General features: G+C 38.6%; 1 protein-coding gene across 1 annotated transcript in view; it reads right to left on the bottom strand.

Moving 5' to 3' along the window:
- Positions 1–13,861: 13,861 nt before the first annotated feature.
- LOC101857437 (ras-related C3 botulinum toxin substrate 1) overlaps positions 13,862–22,205 on the bottom strand; it is an 11,922-nt gene continuing 3,578 nt past the window's right edge. Inside the window, exons 2-6 of the mRNA XM_005107500.3 lie at positions 20,188–20,383; positions 18,513–18,627; positions 17,701–17,818; positions 15,980–16,140; positions 13,862–14,233 (exon numbers count right to left, since the gene is read on the bottom strand). Coding sequence (XP_005107557.1) covers positions 14,156–14,233; positions 15,980–16,140; positions 17,701–17,818; positions 18,513–18,627; positions 20,188–20,312 — 597 coding nt within the window. The 5' untranslated portion in view covers positions 20,313–20,383 and the 3' untranslated portion in view covers positions 13,862–14,155. The remainder of the gene's footprint in view (positions 14,234–15,979; positions 16,141–17,700; positions 17,819–18,512; positions 18,628–20,187; positions 20,384–22,205) is intronic.

Below are 22,205 nucleotides of genomic sequence, written 5' to 3'. Positions count from 1 at the left end.
GTAATAGCTGCATATATCTGTTCTAACTAATTGTTGTCTTGAGGAGTAGAGGTAATTAGATGTGTTGGGTAGCTTGGGAAGAAAACATCCTCTCAAATTGGTTAGTTTTCTACAGAAGAACAGATGATGTTCCACTGTCTCTGAGGGGTAGTCACATAGTGGGCAGGCAGGCAGGCAGCAGACTGCTTTACTCCAATTCGGTTGAGATGTTGATTGAGGGGCACATGTTTTGTTCTAAGTTGGAAGAGGGTTGATCTCCCCTCCTCAACTCATTGATTGGATCTTTGACCAGTGGTTTATTCAGGTGGCCATACATCATCCTTCCTGTCATTCATACCTGTGGCCCATTAGTTCATCCAGTCTTCCTTGAGGTTTGACTTGATTATTTGGCAGTAGGTGGTGTAATCAGTAGGAATATCAGGCTGAGGGAGGCTAGCTACTAGCTCCTTTCGTTGCTAGAGCATCTGCTCTTTCATTTCCCGGTATCCCAGTGTGAGCAGGAATCCATTGTGGGACTACTCTGATATGGTGCCTACTTATCAAATTATGTAGACTCCAAATTAAGTGTGATGTATCTTTGTTCACATCAATCCAACTCTCGAGTGTCTTACTTGCCTTACTTGCTTGTCCACTGTGTTGGGGTCACCGCAGTCGGAACATGTCCATCCCCCCCCCCCCCTTTCCGGATCCATCCCAGAGTCTGTTTTCTTATACTTATATAATCTGGTTTGAGGTCCGTCGGACTGGTCCGCACAGATGGCTGTGTTTCCCCCTCTCCTCTTTGGATCCCCTTCTCCTTCAATCTACCTAGAGTGTGGGAACAGCTATCCGCTCTATTCTTCCTCAAATTTTCTCTTACACAGCGGTTAGGACGGTTGATGGGTCGAGTGTCAAATTCCCTCCCACTTTTGCTTCTCCAGCCAGCCTGTCTGCTCTCTCGTTGCAGGTTACCCCCGCGTAGCCCGGGCAGAAGACCCAGGCCACTCTTTCCAGGCTGCTCTCCCTGATCGTAGCCTTCCAGTCCGCATACAGCATCTCTTTCTCTGTACCTTCTGTAGCGTGCTCATAGAGTAAATACATGTAATGATTACTGCTCGCTGATGGCTTGTGTTCTTGATCCAGGGTAGAGCTTTACTTTTATGGCTTTTATCTCCATACACATACTTGATGTTGTCAGTGCAGTTGCTCCACTTTGCTCTTTCCCTACTACCCCATCAACTCTTGACACTGAAGACCCAGCCCGATTTGACTCCTCTGTTGACTGATCCGTCCGTGAAGATCACAGCATCTCCATGGTCGCTATGCTCTTCTATCAGGATTTCAATGTCAGTGTTTTGTAGCTCCAAGTGGCCAGTCGCGACATTCTCTATCTAATGTTGCATTCACCGTTGTGTACTCTCCGAGCGCATCTTCGACCACGACCCAACCCCTGCCTCTCCTGATGTCTTGTATCTGGCAACACGCGTTGATGGTGTTCGTGGCTTGAGTCATCCATTCTCACTGTTCCCCTCTTTAGTCTTGATGTCATCTGCCGTCCCACTTTTTAAAGTAGAGAGTTCATCTCGTCTGCGCTGACTCACAGAAAGGCTTGGACTTGTGCCAGTTTGTGCCTCTCGTCTGCACGCGGGAAGTCTAGGAAGTATATCATTGCTTCAGCTGAGGTGTCTCGTGTACACCCCATGATTGCCCTCAATCCTTCATTTTGCAACACCTCAAGTCGTTGCAGTTGCGCCTTTGGTAGGCTCAAGAGTCCGAGTCCGCACTCTACGACAGAGAGTACCAGTGTCTGGTAGAGGGTGACAATAAGTGTCTCTAGTGTTGAAAGGCTGTCTGTAAAGATAACAATGTCTGTGGTAGCGAGTGGGTTAGTGTCAAATAAATAGTTGATGTAGTTTGCTGTGTTGGTGATAGCCTGTTGTTCGGCAATGAAGTTGGAGAAGAAGGACCCGCTGGAATTAAAATTAAAGACTTCCTTTTTTATCCCATTGGGCAAGTTGATCGCTGACCTATATCCAGCGTTGATTGTTGCCGTAGAGGCAGATCCATCAGTGTATGAGTGGATCCATGTTGGTGGATAGGAATCAATTGTTTCAAGTGCAGAATATTTTAGTGCCACACGATATGTGTTTTTATTGCTCTTGTCCAACTGGCATTGTTATGGTGAGATGTGGTGGGAGAGAGGAGGGGACTCTTTCCAGAGGTTCTCGTCTTTCAGGGAGGTGATGTTTTTCTTGGAGATTGAGGACAGAGTCAAGTACAGATTTTGCATTTTTTAGTCTTTGATTAGGTTTCCACTTGTCAACGAGAATTCTATTTGGGGGGTTATTTTCTAGCCTTTTAGACTTTTTCTTTTACTTCTAAAGCAGCCCGTTTTCTTTGAGTTTCTAATGGCTCAATATTTGTGTGGCTTTCACAGGCCGGTGTCGGTGAGGATCTCATTCCGCCAGAGATAAGATGAAGAGCTTGGTTTTGGATGGTGTCCATTGAGTTCTTTGTAGTTTTACCGCAAATGTTTTGTAGCACAAGGTTATAATCAAAAACAGCTCTAGCATATCGTAAATAGAAGCCTCTCAATGTGTTCTTTTCTGATTCCCAGTTGGTAGGCCTACTGGCTAGTCGTTTGATGAGTCTCTTCATAGCCTTCTTCCTAACGTTGTTGATGTGCTGTTTCAAGATAAGCTTACTGTCAAGTTGCACTCTAAGATACACTGGGTTATTCTCTTTTTTCAAGTTGGTACTATCTATTTTAAGAGGGATTTCTGCATTTGCAAGGTTATAGCTTCTTGTAAAAACAGAGCAGACAGTTTTTTTGCAATTGACTTTCATCTTCCATAAACGGCAATAGGTTCCTAGGGAATTTAGATCATCTTGTAGTCTCCGTCTGCTTATTGTTGTTGAGTCTCCAGTGTGCCAAAGGAGCAGGTCATCAGCAAAAAGGACTTTTTCTGTTTTAAGAACATCTGAAACATCATTGAGGAAGACAAGTCAGACAAGGAATAAGGTACAGCTGATAGAAGATCCCTGTGGGAGTCCTTCCTCAAGTACACACTTACTGCTTTTGAAGATAGGGTTCCATTCATCTGGGTCTGGATAAGTCTATCTCTATAAGCGCTGTCCCGGCGTTTAAATGCTAGAGAAATTCTGAAATTACGCAAACTGAGTCCAAAAATGTGAAATTATGCGATTCAGTTAATTTTAACTTTCACAAAAAATGATGAAGGAAAATAATCAGAAGTAGGCAAAAAATGTTCAAATTTTGCTAAATTGTGCGGGGTGCATAAAACCACGGGGACAGTGTAGGGAATGATTTAATCCAGGAGTACATATTATTTCCCTTGATTCCCATGTTCTGTAGTTTTAAGAGTAGTCTTTTCCTCCACACTCTATCATAGGCTTGTTGGAGATCCACAAACACAGCCGTTGTCTGTTCCCCTCTTTGAAATCCATCAAAGATTTTCTGTGTAAGCCTGAAGAGCTGTATTCTGTCCTGCCTTTTGACCTGAACCCTGCTTGACACTGGGAGATCAGACCTGAAGACTCAAGCCACCAATAAAGATGAGAATTGAGGATTCTTTCACAGAGCTTGCCAATACAGGACGAGAGTGATATTGGGCGGTAGTTTCTAAGGGCCATTTGCCTTCTTTCCTTTCTTTAAGATTGGGTTTATTATAGTAACTAGTTTAAATGCTTTGGGTAGATTTCCCTCAGTCCACATGTTGTTACAGAGCTTAAGAAGTAGCAATTTGGCTTTTTCACCAAGGTTTTGTCGCATCTCATTCTCATTGTGTACTTTATCAGGACCTGGGCTTTTTTACTTCTTCAGTTCCTTGATTGCTCAGTCCAACTCTCGTATGGTTGAGGAGTCCTGGAGGATACTCTGTGTCATCAAATCTCTCTCTTTTTCTTTCAGAACGCTCAGTAGATCCCTGTCCAGGTCATTCTTTTTGCTGCTTTTGTTAATAGTAATAGAGTCAAAATGTTTGTTGAAGTGTTCAGCTTTTTTTAACTCGCCAGAGTAGGACGGTGAACAAAATAAAAATAAAAAGTTTTAGTTAGTAAGAGTGTTACAGCACTTGCAACACAATAAGGTCATAAAACTTATAAGTGCCAAAGTTTAGTTTTAGTAAGAGTTTTACGGCATTTGCAACACAATAAGGCCATATAAGAGCCACAGATTAGAGGTGTTGCAAGAGAGCAACAAGCATAAAAAAGGAGGAGAGATAGAGACGATAGTGGTTTGATAGGAAAGAAGGAGCAAACAACACCAGATTACCCGCCAACCACCCACAAAGCATATTTGACCATTAACATTTTGAAAATATAAAAAAACCCAAACGAGACATGCGTGCGACTCAATGGCAAAGTTTATTATGAATAGATTGATAGGTACAGGACTAACCTGGAACATAGATGCAGACCAGACATTGGAAACAGAAATAATGCAGAACCAGACGACTGACGCACGACACCACAAATAGACGAACAAAACAAATAACAAGGAGCATTTTTATATCACACAAAGTAGTTAGGCAAAAGGAAAGGAAAACTCATTGCAGGCAATGCAGAAAGCTCCATGATACAGTGCACACAACGCCATATATTTGTTATTATTAAGAAGGTCTGTCTTCTACAAGAAGAAATACGTAGCAGCATGTTGCAGTGCATGAAAATACAAGGTACCATAATAGTATCAATATCATCATATTGTCACCACACCACAGTCAAAACACAATTGTCCAAGCCATTTTTGTTTCGATATTTAGGTTTCCTTGTTACTACTAATTATTGTTGTGTTTAAAAAGGCTTGTCAAAAAAGCCTGTCACTCACTTACCCTCAGTATATCAGGGCTTTGTTTTGTGTGCTAAAAATCCCAGTTGTTGAGATAAATTTTTTTCCTCTGCTTGAGTCAAGAAAATACTGGTCCCAAAAATGAATCGGCCAATTGTGTTACTGTTATCACCGTGACAATATTTAAGGAGGTTTGCATTCAGTTCACATCAGCATTCCCAGCTGGATAGAAATTAAAAATATCTGCGGTCTCTCTCTGGTACCAATCATTCATTATGTGATAAAGTAGGCTGTAATTGTAGAGGATCTGAGACAGGAGGGACACAGTCTTAATAATATAGGATCATGTCCCCATACCTTGAAGATATAGTAGAGGGACCAGGGAACTGGCATAGCATCGTAAACCAGGCACAGATAAGTGTGTCCAATTCATGGGCTGGATTAAATAACTTGTGGGCCACAGGAGAACATTGGGTGAAAGTGAAATCAAATCGGCTGAAAAGTTTTCAAGTTCTACAAAAGTGAGACAAAAAAAACCTGACAGTACACTATGGAATATGTTGTTCAAGGGCATTGCTTGAGATAAAATAATGCTAATAATTAGATCTGGTGCACCCGGGAAGGCCTAAAACTATTCATTAAAATTTTTAAGAAGGACAGTTTTGTTTATTATCAGCTCACCACGGGTCACATTCATTATAAATTACTAGATCAACTTGCGAACCAGACGACCAGCTCGCGGGTCCGTTTGCCCTTGTCTGTTTTAAACATTAACAACACACACAGTGGACATTTCCCAAACATTGAAGAGAAGACACAGGGATGAGGCTAAGGCTTATTGCAAGCAAAGTACATTCTGATTCTATTTCTATCCCATCTAGGAAGGGAAACATTACACATGGGAGCAAGACCAAAGCTATTGTTTAATTTAATTTGAGATGAGCAAAGCACACCGACACAACGGTCATATAGTGCATGGAAAAGGACACACAGAAGCAAATGATGGAAAGAAAAGATGGACCGACCAATGGCACACTCCAGCCACTCTCATTACTCTCAACAACACAATATGCACCCCCCCTCCCAGACTGAGGATATAGGAGAAAAGGCTCAGGCTTATAGCAAGCAAGGTGTACATTCTATTGCTAAATGAGTGACGCCCTTTTGAACACTGTGTAAGGTCATTATTAAAGAGGTGGCAAGGAACATTCTGATTCTACTTGATCAATGAAGGGGAAAAGTTACACATGGAAACAAGATCAAAACTATTGTTCTGAGATGACGAAAACTTTTTGTCGGAGAAAAGGGGAGCACATTGACGCAACAATGGCCACTTGAATGAACAGAAAAAGGTAAGACAGGCTGACACCACTGACAGAAATAACAGCAGGAAAGAAAAAAAAAAACCCAACCCAACCAAGTGAGCTTGCCCGAAGAAAATTCATATTGAGTCAAGCAAAGACAAAAGCCTTCTATCCATTTTTCTAACCAAACTTTTGAAAATAAAAACAGCCACGACCGTTATAAAGACAGCCATCAAGCCTGTTTATGCTGTATTTGGAAGCAAGAGAAAGAAAACTGAACTGACAATGTAATAATCCTGATATTTCAAGTTCAAGAAGGCCTACCGACATGCCTATAATCTGACCCACCTTCTTTCCCATGTCAAAATTTCTGTAAAATCTTAAATTACAGATAAACAATTCCAAAAACTTAGCACATTTACACAATCAACTTTTAGTGGAGTTTTTTTTTAAAGATCAGATGCTGAAAAGAAAGTGCACAATATAAAGACCCCATCTCAGGAAACATTTTAAAAACAATTCCAAATTGAGCCTGCACTGGGGCATGCTATAAGGATCCTCTGTGCGAGACAGTGAGCCACTTACAATAAACATAATGGCGCAGTGTGATTGAGTCAGATCAAATTCCCACAACATGTGGCCACACAAGAAGACTGTCTGACCCTTTGGGAGAAATGTACTGTCAATTAAAAATACACAAACAGAAAAGTTCGCTTTGAGCCCTGTATACAAAACAAACATGCACAAATGGTTTTTAAAAAATTCCAGGGTCCTCTGTGGAGGTATTGATTTAAAACTTAATGTAAAAGACCCTCTTTATTTGGAGGGTATTTCTGTAAAGTTTTGAAAATAATACGGTACAAGATCAGAAAACTGCTTCCACTTCTACACTGCATTCTGTGGTGCTTGTAAAAGGAAATTTAAAAAAAAAGGAAAGAAATTGTCACTGGAACTTAAAGTTTATTTTTTTCCATTTGAACTTTAAAATTGTTTAAAGAGTGAAGGGAAGTACATCCATACAATAACCGACATTTAAAACAGGAATAAACAATAGAGTGAGAGGAAAGAAGTCAGACTTATTAACCCTCCAACCACCTGCGTTTTTTGTTTTTTACACATCTGCAAGACAGGGGATGGGGGAAAAGAGAAAAAAACCCTACAGTAATAATAACACACACACTCAGCCATAAGGAGCACAATCCACTGTCTGCTACCATACAACCATACATAGCCACTAAAAATGTGACCATATCACCATTGCAGAATCTACAGTACAAAAAGTACTCTAGAGAAATGCAACAGATATTTGTCTAGAATAATAACTCTATTCTGATCCCCAGCAAAATGAGCCAGTTACCAACCAGGCACTGGGAACACTTTTCTTTAAAAAAAAATAAATCTGAGCTATAATTCCAAAGTGATGGAAAGTTCAATAATCATCAAGCAAACCTACAACACACAGTGTATTGCAGCAACATGACAGTCTGACAAAAATCTTGTACTTGTACTGTCAACCAAAATTTAAAGGACACCTCACCCTCTTGAAATATAGACAACCAGAAAAGTCTGTCAAGACCACTGCATCAATGTTGTAGGCAATACACATTAACTATAATGAGCCTACATTGGCATCACCAACTTAGTACATTTTCGGTGGGATGTTTCGCGAAGGATGCCTAATCACATATTCTTGAACTTCCATAAACCTCAACTGCTACAAACTTGTTTCTCAAATACCTATCGACATTGGAAACAGAGATAAAACCCCCCCCACTGAAATGTCACATTTAGTTGAAAAAACTGATCAGTAAACAAGTTTGCCCTCAGAAACCCCTCAAGTCAAAAGTAAAATCACCTATATTTAAAGATATACCAGTTCTAACTGTAAACCAAAAACTTGCGACACTTGAGATTTTCTTCCTCCCGTTTCACACAAGAAAAGTCACAACCAGTAGTGCAGGCACATTCCACATTCTAGGATAGAAAAAGAAGTGACACGATAAAAGTAACAAAAATGTGCACTTTGGCTCAAAAACATAATAGCAATACTTTAAAGAAAAGTCTGGGTTTGAAAGTGTTTCTAAAGAAGACACAGGGCCTCAAAAAAAAAAATTCCTTAAAATAGGCAAGGACAAATATTCGGGAACATGAAGAAAAATTATAATTACACCAGATTGTTTATTTGTCTAACTCACCCTTCCATTTTCGAATTTCAGCAAAAAGAAATGGTTCAAGAAGCCTTCATTAGATCTACTAAATAAGCAGCAGAGGTAAACTGTCATTCCATTTCTGCTATAACTTCAGACCAGAGTCCAAAAAACATTCTTTAGAACATTATATCATATACCAAGCTACATATTCCAAATGATAGAAGTGGATTTTGGCCACAACAGAACATGAGCTATTAACAAATAATTCTGAAAAAATAATGAACCCCCCCAAAAAACCCCACTTACCAGAGCACATATCCACTTTCAATTTGCAATGGGTAAAATTATTTTTTGAAAGTCCCAGAACACCCAGCTAAAGCCGCAACTCCACATGCTGCCCCCCCCCCGAGAATTCCACCCTTCTATGCAACAGGTAACAAAGCATAATGCAAACCTTGCCTCTCATAACAACATCCACCATGAACACAGACATATTTTCACCAGTTTGTATACGGACCCTACCGACCTTCGGAGGTCAAAATGCGATATAAGGGTTCCAAAAGTCAGTAAAAAAATACATTAAAAAACTAATTGTGACAACCACTTAGAGGAAAAAGGAGAACATGTAATTAGTAATTCCCATACATAGTCTGGTTCAGAGCACAGAACAAAAACAAAATAATAATTTCTGTGACTCGTGACAACCTTTAGTGAGACTTCAGACGTAATATTCAACTCACAAGAATAACAACAGTTTTCACTTCACCTTCAAACTGGCCCAATTGCCGGATAAAACTCTGACCACCCTTGCTTATATTTGTTTATTGCACAGTTGATTATCAAATTGGATATGGAAAAATATACGCAGCAATTACGGACAAGAAAGTGCAAATGAAGTTCTTCAGTAACCTCCAAACACAACTAAAAGCATCGTGTCTAGCAAAAAAGCTGAGACGTTCAAACCGACATTATGCACAAGTGTTAAAAAAACAAAGAACAAAAATAAAATAAAAAAACAACAAAATAGCAACAAGGAGAATAAGCACAGATTACTGGAGATATCAAATAAATAAAAACATTGAGTAGCACCAGATACACAACAGAGGAAGCAAAAACTGGCCACAGTCTGGCTCATGGATACAAATGAACAACAGCAGACGATGACAGGCCTAATTTCATCTGTCTTTCCCCCCCCCTTTCCCAGAAAATTTATGGAGAAAAAATTTTCCAGAATAAAGCACTGCTGACCACTGAGCATTTGCACCCTAAAACACCTGCACATTTTTACCCTAAAACCAGCTCTTATGTTCACATCACACTATGAACATCTCGATTCATGGATTTTTCCTTTAGAATGAGATACTCCCAGAAAAAAAATAAACAAAAAATGCACCCCCCAACTAACACCAAAACAACCCCATTGTAGCTTTTGAAGGTTTGGTACTGCACATTCATCGACAATTCCAAATACTGATTACTGGCACTTAAAGTACACAGTACATCTATACCCTGAACTGAACAAAATGTTCTGAGGAAAAAAAAAAGAAAGAAGAGAAATCCCACCCTGAAATTGTTATAGAAAATAAGGAGAATCTCAATCATACCACAATCACCATATTAAAAAAGAAAGCATCATCTCACAACACTCAAATGATGATGGTTGCATGACAGACATCTTTTAATCCAACCCTAAGCCTGAGTGTGTATCGGAACGATAACTTTGCCATTACACGTCAAAGGGAATCCCAATCTACAAAACTATACACCCCACCCCCCTCCCCTAAAGACACAAATATACAATGAATTTAATCAAAAGCTGTACTCAACAAATTTTTTTTATATATATGCAGAAAGAAACATTCTACTTTTGTCACAATCAACACACATTTCTGTACCTCTAACTACTTCAGGATGAAAACCATTTTCTTTTTCTGATTGCACACAAAGTAAAACATTATAATTGTATTAAACAGATAAAAGCCAGTGGAAAGTCTAGAGGGTTACATAAGTATATCAGTACAGAACCACCATTATTCATAACTATATGAACTGAGGACTAATGTACAGTAACATGAAAAAACTAGAATCCAATGACAAGTCACAACTCAAACATACACAATAGAACATGAAAATGTTGTTTTTTTTCATCAACAAAACACAAAAACTAGGGACATTGAGAACAAAATGGCCTTGAGCATTTAAAAATAGCTAACACATGGATTATGTAAAAACTGTTAACATATGCACTTCATAAGTATGTATACTGTGTACAAACAGTTATTGTTCTCTGACTGTGTATGTTCTATATACATAGATGTCCCCATTCAACATCAGCTCCATAGTCCACAAATCAAAAGCACAAGAAAGAAAATTCCTTCAAGCAGCGCAGGCAAGGAGTAAAATACTACTAAAAACAATAGACTCCCCCTCAAAAAAGGCTTTTTTTTTTTTTACAGACCTACCAACTGACCAGAATTTCTAGATCAGGCCTGACCCCAAAAGAGGCACGACGACTTTCCTTTTATTGACCCTTCACAGGCTATAATCAGTACATAAGTCAGAACAAAAAGAAGACACATTTAACGCACATTATCTAGAGGTCCCCACCCAAAAAGTGACTTATCTTTCAGATTTTGGCACTTGTGTTCACAAAAGGTTTACAGTATAAGTAACAAGAATACCCGTGCCAAGACTGAAGTGATGTGTGAACACACAGCAAGCAGACGCGATAAAGCTTGCTCTAAAAATAGAACACTTTGAAAAGGCAAAGAAAATAGGACCATGCAAGGCAAGTCTTCACGTTACCACCAGAAAAGCGACACGCCGACAAGACCACCGCCGTATGCACATCATACACTACATTTGTTCAAAAACAAATTGCCTGCAGCCGAGTGAAAGAATTACAGTAAATGATAACGGTGAATATAATAACAGGGGGGGGGGGGGCAAAAGTAAGCAACCATTACTGTAAGACATCTGGGCAGTTCTGAAGGCTTCCCTAGGGCAGTATACAATGCAACATGTAAATGATGAGATAGTCTCATATATACTTGAGTCTGGACAAAACACATCAACAACAAAATCATTCTCCTCCCACATCACACGCAAGCTAAGTGGTATATATATATATATATATATATAAATAAAACAAGGCCGATCACTCTTGTGTCAATCACACGTCACGTCCAAACATCATACGTAACTGTTCCTGCAAAAATTTAGTCATGCACAACATAATAAGTAGCGTAAACATGAGGTAAATATCATTCATTTCTTTTTAAAAACTTGACTGAAGAACTAGTTAAGAGACTGCGCATACAGACACAGCAACTGTTTGCTGGATGGTAATAAGCTCTAATGCCCAAATACAGGAGCCACTGTGAAAACGAGACAAATTATACAAGCTCTTTTCAGAAGGTCGTAGTAGTAGAAAGTCACTTCTACTTTCACACCACTTCCCCTCCCCCCTCCAGACACGAAGTCCAGAAGTGTACAAATCCTCCATGACCATTCACAAGAGCACCCTGATCGTGTCCATTTGTCCAATATCACTCGGTAAACACAGAAAGAAATTTTCCATTTCACTCCGTTTTCCAGTGCAGTGTCAACACAAACATGTCAAAAACAAATAAAAACTTTCTTTGATGACCAACAAAAAAGCGCTACAACTTAAACTCAAAGCTAAAGAGATATAAAACAATTGCAGACTCACTAAAAGTTTCTAACTGAAGTCCACAATACAACAAACAAACAAACAAAAAAATCAACAAAATGCCATTGATCAGTTGAACAGAAGAAGCTACATTATAATCACTTGACAAACGTCAGAGAAAAGAAAAAAATAATAATTTGCAAATAGTGCATGCGTGCAACTTCACCAACTACACACAACAATGGTTAGAATTAACTAAATAACCAAGTCCAGAAGTGGCAGAGCTCAGAACCAGTAACGGGAGTCAGTTCACGAAGGTGTAGCTTTATGCGACAGTGACAAAGAGCATTTGTAGGAGGCCTAATACTTTACACAGGGTACTATCATTATGGGCATTCTAAAAACCTCTAAATCCTTCCTTACAAAACTGTGCTCACAAAGATCCACACGTTTTCAGATATAATAGAACTTGATTTTTTACTTTCATGACAATTTTTCTGACTTTCAGACGTTCTTGTGATCAAAGTCCAAAGCTCAGACATAGAATAAAAAATCAACTGGTTACCTGACAACCAATGGTCACAGACATCTGAGAAATAAAGCCACTAACAACTTTTTATTTCATAGAAGACAAGAAAGTCTTTGACAATGTGACCCACTCTGGAACACACAAATCACAAAGCCCCAATAAGAGCAAGAATCTCCTGTCCCCCCCCCCTCCTCCTCCATATGTTGACAGAAAAACAACATTACTACTAAATCCCAACTGTAACCTTCATGGACCAACTCCCCCAAGCTATCCAAGACAACACCACTACTAGACAAACAAACAAAACGTTTCAAGAGAACAGAAGTGAGGAAAATCATAAGGTAAATTATATTTTTTATACTAGTGGCAATTGATAGATGTCCTCACATCTCCGCGATAGTCCAAAAATAGGAAATGATTCTTTTCAACTATATATGTGTCACGACGTGGTGGAATCAGGCTCTCGTCAATTTTTGGGCATGTAGAGTTATTGATATCATCTTAGAGCTTGTTCACTTGCCTTTATTTGGAAGGAAAAAAATAGCCTATTTATCTTAAATACAAATCGAGATATTTGCAATTGAAGGAGGTGGGGGCCACCTGGTTTCAGAGATAAAATCAGTGAGAAAATGGCCGCCAAAGATCAGTTATTTCCTTCGCTTAAGAGTCTGTGGTAACTGAAAATTTACATTTTTAACCCCTTTAATCAACGTTTTTCAGTAAAACCCACACAGAAATGTGTTCTTTAATGGACATGAAAGTTGTTGAGCCAAAAAACAAAAATTCAGTTAAAACTCACAAATATGAGGAAAAATGCCAGTTTCTTCACTTTGATTATTTTGACGAGAGCCTGATTCCACCACGCTGCCTCACATATATATTTAAAAAAAGGCAACCCAAATCTATGAAATTAAATAAAACCTAATGATTCAAGTTGACTAGATTTGTCTTTCCCAATTGCTATAGAATTGGATATAGTTTGCAATATAATAACACTATGTCATAGTTCATTACATCATTAAAAACAGTGTCACTCTGTCGCGAACTAATTTCTTTAGAGACAGAGTTGAAACTGACTTTAGAAACCCCCCCCCCCAAAAAACCCAGACCCCAAACCCCCTTGCTTCTTAAAAAAAATCATCCCCAATAGGCCAGCGATAAACCTACATTTTTCAACACAACACCTGGAGAAATACGTTCTCAAAAATGAAAAAAAGCAAGAGCTGTCTGTTGACACTTTCTTACAAATGACTTCACCCCACTAGTGGGGGGCTTGCTGTGTGAAGAGTGTGGAACCCCCTCCCCCCAAAAAAACCCACAAAAACAAACCAAAAGCAACCCTAGGATAAAGTGTGGAGGAACAAACAAACAAGTCATAGGAACCAAACAGGCCATCTCATAAAACATGCTGTGGCATTTGACCCCAACCTATTTTAGTTTTTTTTTGTTCATGCCTTGTTTGCTACAACTCAGTTTCATGCATAGGTCCCCCCCACAATAATTTACTGCTATTATTAAAATAAGGGAATCAAAAGGATAACCTAGAAAGGAATTTGTCTAAAACTTTGATAATACATTGAAAGGGGGCAGCAGCTGAAAATTTCGCTATCTGATCAAGAGTGTGTATCAAAAAAATGTAAAACAAACCCAAACATGTCCCACTCACAACCATCATTCACAACACTTTCACGCCAAATTGCATCATTCACACGTTAAAAACTGGCCGTCCCATCACAGCATGGTGCACTTGTGTTGCTTTCTCCTGATTGGCTGAGGCTGAAGCACGGCCCTCACGGCTTCATCAAAGACCTATGACAAGGATGGGAGGGAGAAAAAAGCGGAGTTGTTGTCACCACATCATTAAAATTGTGTGTGTGTGTGTGAAATATGTACCTGTGTATTGTGAGTGTGAATTGTGTGTTTGTGTGAATTTCCCCCCATCAGCAGCCTCTTTGATTTGGTCATCTACATCAAAAGACCACATTTTAAAAAACTGGAGAGAGTGCACTATAATGCGGTCAAAAATTCGTGACGTAACCTATTGTCAAATATTTCCTCAACTCTTGAACATGGACTCTCCAGCTTTTGCGCCATGATTTGTCACAATTTGTCTTAACAGATCAATATTTTTATAAAGTCCTTTTAGCTGTATTCTAGAAAATTCCATAATAAATACTAATCAAAAATCCCAGAGGGTGGTTTTTAGATTTTAAAAGGTTTGCAGCTGGGGTAATATCGCTTTTAAATGCAAGTCTGTTTTTTTCTCAATGCGACATTATGCTTATTAAACGCGTTTTGAGATCATCTAGTGCACAAAAAGCTTTCATTATAAAATTAATTTATTGTGACAAGTTTTGCCATTAAACGGTGTCATTGGGCGAGCTGTGACGTAGGCCCTATGCATATATAAAATGAGTCACAACGCAGTGGAATCAGGCGCTCGTCAATTTTTCGGCATGTTGAGTTATTGCTATCATCTAAAAGCTTATTCACTCGCCTTGTTTTCGATTTTTTAAAATGCCCATCTATCTTGAGTAGAGGTTGAGATATTTGCAATTGAATGAGGTGGGGTCGCCTTGTTTCATAGGTAAAATTAGTGAGAAAATGGCCGCCAAAGTTAAGTAACTTCAATGGCTTGAGAGTCCATGAAAATTGAAAAATTACATATTCTGTGCCTTTAATCAGCGTTTTCAGTCAAATACACACCAAAATGTGTTATTATATGGACATAAAAGGTGTTGAGCTAAAAAACAAAATTTCATTTAATATTGCCAAACTGGTGGAAAAAAGCCTGTTTCTTTGTTTTTATTATTTTGACAAGCACCTGATTTCACCACGTTGCCTCACAAATGTGTGTTAGAAGCGGGAAGTACTGTGAACAATCCAATTTTCCATGTGACGGAGATGTATATAATTCAATATTAATTTATAAAGGAAAGTTTATTTAATATCAATGTAGCCTCAACTGTTGTGGAAAAATATGATCAAGTTAAGACAAATTAATACAAACTGCTGTCGAAAGTATGGGTGACATTGATTCACCCGATAAAGAGATATTTGAAGATAAGTTGAGCCACAAATTTTTTACGGCACTATAAGTAATCTTTCTTTCCTTTTAATAAGGAAATGCAAAATGTAAAGTGCTTCATTACAAATGCAAATAAATATCAGCTCAATCATATTGACAAATGTGATCACTTTTACAGAGAAATCGATTGATTTCAAATCTTGTTTACTTTTAACTTGACTGAATGTTTCTGCCAACCACACAAATCTTTGCAGAGGGCTGCATTTGGTTTGCAAATAGCAGCCAGTTTGTTTTAGTAGAGGTTTTACGGAGCTCGCAACTGCATAAGGTCACATGAGCGCCAGAAGATTAGAGGTGTTACAAGAGAGAAACAAACATAAAAAAAGAACAAGGGGGAGATAAGGACGATAGATGTTTGATCGCAAAGAAGAAGCAAACCACACCAGAGCACCCGCCAACCACCCACGCAGACAGTTTGCACTACACTATATTACCCTAAAGGAAAAGGTTGCTGCTGATTGTCTCACCTGCTTGAGCCCCCGCTGAGTAAGGGCAGAACACTCCATGTACTTGACAGCCCGTATCTTGTTGGCTAGTTTGATCCCTTGCTCTCGCTTGACCGGATTCAGGCCTTGAGCTGTAAGACTCCCGATGGCTTCCTTATTTTCTCTAAGATCTATTTTTGTACCTGGAAACAAGGTATTTCAAAGTAAAAATCATTAAAAGGAACATATATTTTTGTATTAAATGTGATCAGTATCATTGGTGAGGCATGCTGACAAAATGAGTAACTTGGCTCATGACTAGCATTCTGTTACCACTTACAGACCAGAAAAATCCCGAGCACTGCAGCTATGCAATTTCTTCAAACCTTGACAAGAAGCTTATTTTTGTTGTTGTTTCATTGTTTGATTAAAGAAAAGCACATTGATGCACTTATTCAGTGCCCGGAAAAAGCAAGACAGACAGATAGAAACAAACCAATGAGGAATAGTGAAGAAATTAGACCTGCAATAGCACCTTGCAACCATCAGCTGATGAATAAGCAAACAAAGTGATCCATATGGTTTCTAATTTTTTCATGTTCGCTTATTGGTCTAAAAATAAGACCTTTCACAAATCAGCATCCTTTTCTGATAAAGAGGATACTACTCTTCATTATCGCCATCGTCAAACACATTTGCATAAGACATTTTTTGCTGTTTTGAGAAAACTTATAAATACATACACACACTTTACCTCTTGTGCAAAAGTGAAAATGTCTTGACTTTGAGTAAACAGAAGCACATCAACACTTTATTGGTCATACATTGCTCGGAAGAAGAAGCAAAACAGATAGAATGAAACAACAGAGGGAAAGAAATAAAGTAGGACCACCAGTGGCATCCTCGAACCACCCGCCGAATCGAAAATGCCTCAATAATAAGAATTTTAGTACAAGGAAACAAAACCCAGCTATACTGATGATATCAAACAAGTTACAAGCATTTGCGAGGCATCGGGGTGAAATCAGGCGCTCGTCAAAATAACGAACTTTTTGGAAGATGGGCCATTTTTTTTCTAATTTTCTGTTTTTGGCTCCAAACCTTTAACATCAATTTAAAAACACAATTTTGTGTGGATTTTACTGAAAAATATTGAATAAAGGCACAAAAATGACAATTTTCAGTTTCCAAGGACTCTCTGGCGTGAAAGTTACCAAACTTTGACGGCCATTTCCTTGGCAATTTTACCCCTGAAACAAGGCATCCCTGACCTCCTTCAATTGCAAACATTTCGACTTTTATTCAGAATAATTGGATATTTTTTTTCCCCAAAAGGAAGGCAAATAAACAGGCTTTAAGATGATACCAGTAACCCCATATGCCTAAAAAATTGACAAGCGCCTGATTCCACCATGTCGTGACACATTTTTATCATATCAAAGACTACAAAACCTGAAATAAGAATGACTTGGCCAATTGTGTTATGACCATGACGATATGGGTGTCCAATAAGAAAAAAGACCTTTCACAAATATAATCCGGTACTTTGAATAAAGACACAAAAATGACAATTTTCAATTTCCAAGGACTCTCAGGCTCTGGAAGTTACAAAACTTTGACGACCAAAACAGATCTCTTTGCTTGTTTGAGCAAACAGAATCATATTAACACAACAATGGGCAGTTAGTGCAGGAAAAAGGAAACACAGACAGAATCCTGGCTGGGTCGTACAATGAAACAGCTCACAATCACAGCAGACTCACCTACTACTAATACAGGAGCCTCGGGACAGTGGTGCTTGATCTCTGGATTCCACTTTGTTAAGACATTTTCGTACGACGAAGGACTCACAACACTAAAACAAATCAGGAACACATCCGTCTGCAAAGGGAAACAAAGACAACAATGGTTACAACAATCTTCAACTTTTCTCAGTTTCACAATTGAGATGTTCATTTTCACAATTCATTTTTAGTATATTAAGAGTCCAGTAGAATAAATAAATAAATAAATAAATAAATTGCATTTATATAGCGCATTTCCACAAAGAAGTGCTCAAAGCGCTGTACAATAATACAAAGAACATATAAGCGCACAGCTCCTATAGTAATCCTCTTTCTTTCTCTCTCTCTCTCTCCAGTACATTCTTGAGTAAAGACAATCCCACAAAGCTTACCCAGACACATTCGCACACATTGATGAATTCACACAGTCATAAATTCTTACAGAACAGAACAGCATGAATAACCAGACAAATCAAGCACTTACAAAAAATGAGTTCTTCCCCCTTATTTGCATTCTTAAAAAGTCAAACTTTCTTCTCCGCAATTGATCCCATGAATAACTTCGTTAAGTCCTGTGCAATCATTGCTGCAATGTAAGGTGAAAGAAATGCTTCACTCACTGTCAGATAGACTTTCTGTGAAAGCTTCAAAAAACCTGTGTGAGACACTTGACAGCTTGAAACTGCAACCACACTACAACTCGTAAACCCACTGAGAGGGCAGGAAGGAAAACTTCCGAAAGATTGCATCGCTTTATTACAAAGAACAACAAAACAAAAAAAATGCCTTACCTGGGGATAACTGAGAGGACGTAGTCTGTCATAATCTTCCTGTCCCGCCGTGTCCCACAGCCCCAGACTGACCGGCACTCCGTCCACCATCATGTTCGCCGTGTAGTTGTCAAACCTGGACACATCAACACAACATTAGTTTTTTAAAAATTAGTAAGAGTTCTACGGGACCTGCAACACAATAAGGTTATATAAGTGCAGAAGATTAGAGGTGTTACAAGAGAGTAACAAACACAAAAAAGGAGGAGGAGAGATCAGGATGATATACGTTTGATAGGAAAGAAGAAGAAAATCACACCAGAACACCCGCCAACCACCCACTAACACAGCATTAAGAACTGTTTTTGATCTCTTTTGAATAAGAACAAATCTGTTTTACATGCTAAAATAAACAAGCTAATTGAATCAAGAAGACACAGAGAAGTGACATCACATACTCTCTTTTATAAAATTTTAAAACAGGTAGCCTTTTGTGATACTGAAAACTAAAGTGTGTAATAGACATCTCTTAAGACTACATCATATTTTGGGGTCCAACACCTCCAAGTTTTACAAAAACTCAAGCTTGGAGGACACACCCGCAAATATGACACGAGACAAAAGTTGGTTCCTGAGCACACAATTTGTCTTTTGAGTGCATAGTGCATTCAGTTAAAATTGTCTTGAATATTTTAATATATTTGAAGTCTAGGGTAGCAAACATAAATCAAAGGAAAAGCCTCCCAAACCCCACAGAATTATAGACAGCAAAGAAATGTATTGATTCAACTGAAGGCATAAACAAGGAATTGCCATACATTATGTGAACTGACAATTACAATTCGAGAGCAAAAAAAAAAAAAGAATTACATTTAAGTTCCGTCAAAGGTTGTTATACAGGGGGAAGAAAATAGTAAAATTTTTAAAAAATGACAACCAAACCTACAGCACCCACCAGCAGCCTGAGCTTCAGTTAAGCAAAGCACATCAACCAAATAATGGCCATTTAGAATTAAGTGCATGAGAAGGTTAGACATATCATGCAGACACAACAAAGGGAAAAGAAGTAACACCTTCATGGGGGTGGGGAGGTCCTAAACTACTTGCTTGCATCCACTGCTTGATATTTACAATGCAAATCATGGTAAACAAAAACAAATGCTCAAAGTAAATCATATCATATAAGAACACAAATACAGTCGAACCTGTCATAATGGCCACCTGTATAGTACAGCCACTTTCCACCCCTCCCCTCCCCCCCTCCCGTGCTTAAAAAAATACAACAGCACTGTGTAAAATGATAACCTATTCAATACAGATGCGACCACTGTATTTCACCAACGCAAAACCACAGATGGCCATTGCTCAACACTTCGTCACAAATTATAAAACAGCCCCCGATGCTGTGGATGAGCCGTATTCATCTATACAAGTGTATTCTTCATTCTCATTTAGGTCTTTAGTTTAAAAAAAAATAAAAAATGGCAGGGTGTAATTTGTAATTTGGGCATAATGCAACACCCATTTAAGTATGAAAATTACCATTGCCCCCCCCAAAGCAAGTCTACACACTATGTAGAAACACCAAAATGGGTAAAGCAGGTAAAAAATGGACTTTAAAAAACCCATCAAACATTTTTGTTCGATTTTTTAAATTTACAGATGAACCTTTGAAAAATAAGAAAAGAATACTCACACTGTGGGGACATACTCCCCAGGGAAGCTGTCGGTGGTGTAGGAAATGAGCATGCACGTCTTTCCCACTGTCCCGTCCCCCACCACCACACACTTGATGGGTCGGCCCTGCGCCATGTCCGTCATGGTGATGCCTCCGTTCTGCTCCTGTCCTCGTCCGTAACCCTCTCAACCTTGTGTCTGTCAGACTGCCCCGGCTGGGGGGAAAGAATGCAGATCTGTTTCGCGTTATAATTCATTTCTGCAGTGTAAGGCATGTTCCAATTGACCTTCGCTCAACTTTTGCAATCTTTCTTTCTGTACGCATCCTTAGGGCAAAGTAATATTGCTTTCATTTACAAACAAGTTGTAACAAATAGGAAATAGAGAGGTAATACTTTTGAGCACAAAGTAAAAGTTGATAAACTGTGTGACTTGGACACTTTTAAGACTGCCTGAATCCATGAACTAAAAACTTAACTTTCTTGTGCAAGATGAAAGCATCCTAAATCCTTGATCAATAAGTAACAGTTAAGTTATTAAAAAAAATAATCTCTTTCCTGTTGGAGCCATAATAGGAGTATCAGTTCACAACACACGCCTCACTTTGCACAAATAATGTGGCATTGTGGTGAAACCAACTACTCGTCAGCCTTTTTCTGCCCATTGGGCAAAATCTATTACATTATATTTAATTCATTTTTGCTTTCCACCTGTTATGTCTATGTCGGATTTTACTGAAAGACATTGATCAAAGCACAAAAAAATGTAAATTTGTAGTTATCAAGGGCACTCAAACTTTAGATGTCACACAACTTTTACGGCAATTTTCTTGCTAATTCTACCTCTCCCACACCAGGTAATCCCACCTCCTTCAGTTGCAAATAATAACAACTAGCTGAGTACCTCCCTTCAATGAACCGACTCAAAAGAATCGATCGTCAAGTCATTGTGGGACCAGTGCGCACTGCATGTGAACGGAAGCCTCACTTGTTTACATTGGCTTCTTAGAAGACAGACTTTCGCAAGATTAGATCTAAACGAAACTAATGAAAAATTGAAAAGCGAACTACAGTGACTTCAGACTCCTTAATATGCTGTGCACCATTTAAATGATTCTGAACCACCGTTAATATTTTCAAATTTGAAAGTTAAGTGGTTAGGGAGATTTAGGCGCCCAAAGTGACGAACTTTCACAAATATAATTAAATAATAAGTTAATAGATGCATTTATTATCTTATACAGCGCTCTATCCCATACAAGTATATAAGTTTTACATTGATGACATGATCACTGAGTGTAATACTTCATTCAAACAAGATAAAAACATTTCACATTTTAACAAGAAAACCAGTTCAACCATATCATGCATGAGGAAGAAGTTTCTCAACCACACATTTTCTAACCTCAGGGACAGCAATGAAAACAAGAAGTATCAGCAACTGGCAACTACTAACACACTACGCTACAACTAAGACTTAAATGGCAAATTTTTACTTTCAATCCCGCACACAGATGTACTGCTTTTGGGGAACAAACAGGCTGCAGATCACATGATTGATATGGACACTAAAACTGTCGCAAATCAATTATTTTCGAGAAAATTTCAAACTAAATTGCAAAACATCAAATCATACGAACAATAGAAGCCTGCAACCCCGCCGATTTTAAGATTACCTCAGCCCCCCCCCAAATCCCCACAGATTGGTCCACAGCACGGAAATTACTGTGCAATTAAGAATAGTGTAATATAGTGCAAATAAAAATCATCAAAAACATCAAAAAGGTCGAAACAATACCTGCGCATTTGACTTTAAAAAATTGATGAGCATTTTTTTTCTTCATCAAAGTCAAAAGCAAGACAGGCTATTGGATGATACCAACAACTCCATATATACATGCCTAAAAATAGACGAGCGTTTAATTCCATCATGTCATGACACATTTACGCATCAGCAGAAGCTTGTTTTTATCTGATAAAAATCATACTTTCTGTGACTACAATTGAGAATCCAATTTTGTCCGAAATTTTGATAACC

Source organism: Aplysia californica, unplaced genomic scaffold (assembly GCF_000002075.1).
Source record: "Aplysia californica isolate F4 #8 unplaced genomic scaffold, AplCal3.0 scaffold00609, whole genome shotgun sequence".
NCBI lineage: Eukaryota > Metazoa > Mollusca > Gastropoda > Aplysiida > Aplysiidae > Aplysia > Aplysia californica.
This window is presented reverse-complemented; position numbering and strand designations above follow the sequence as displayed.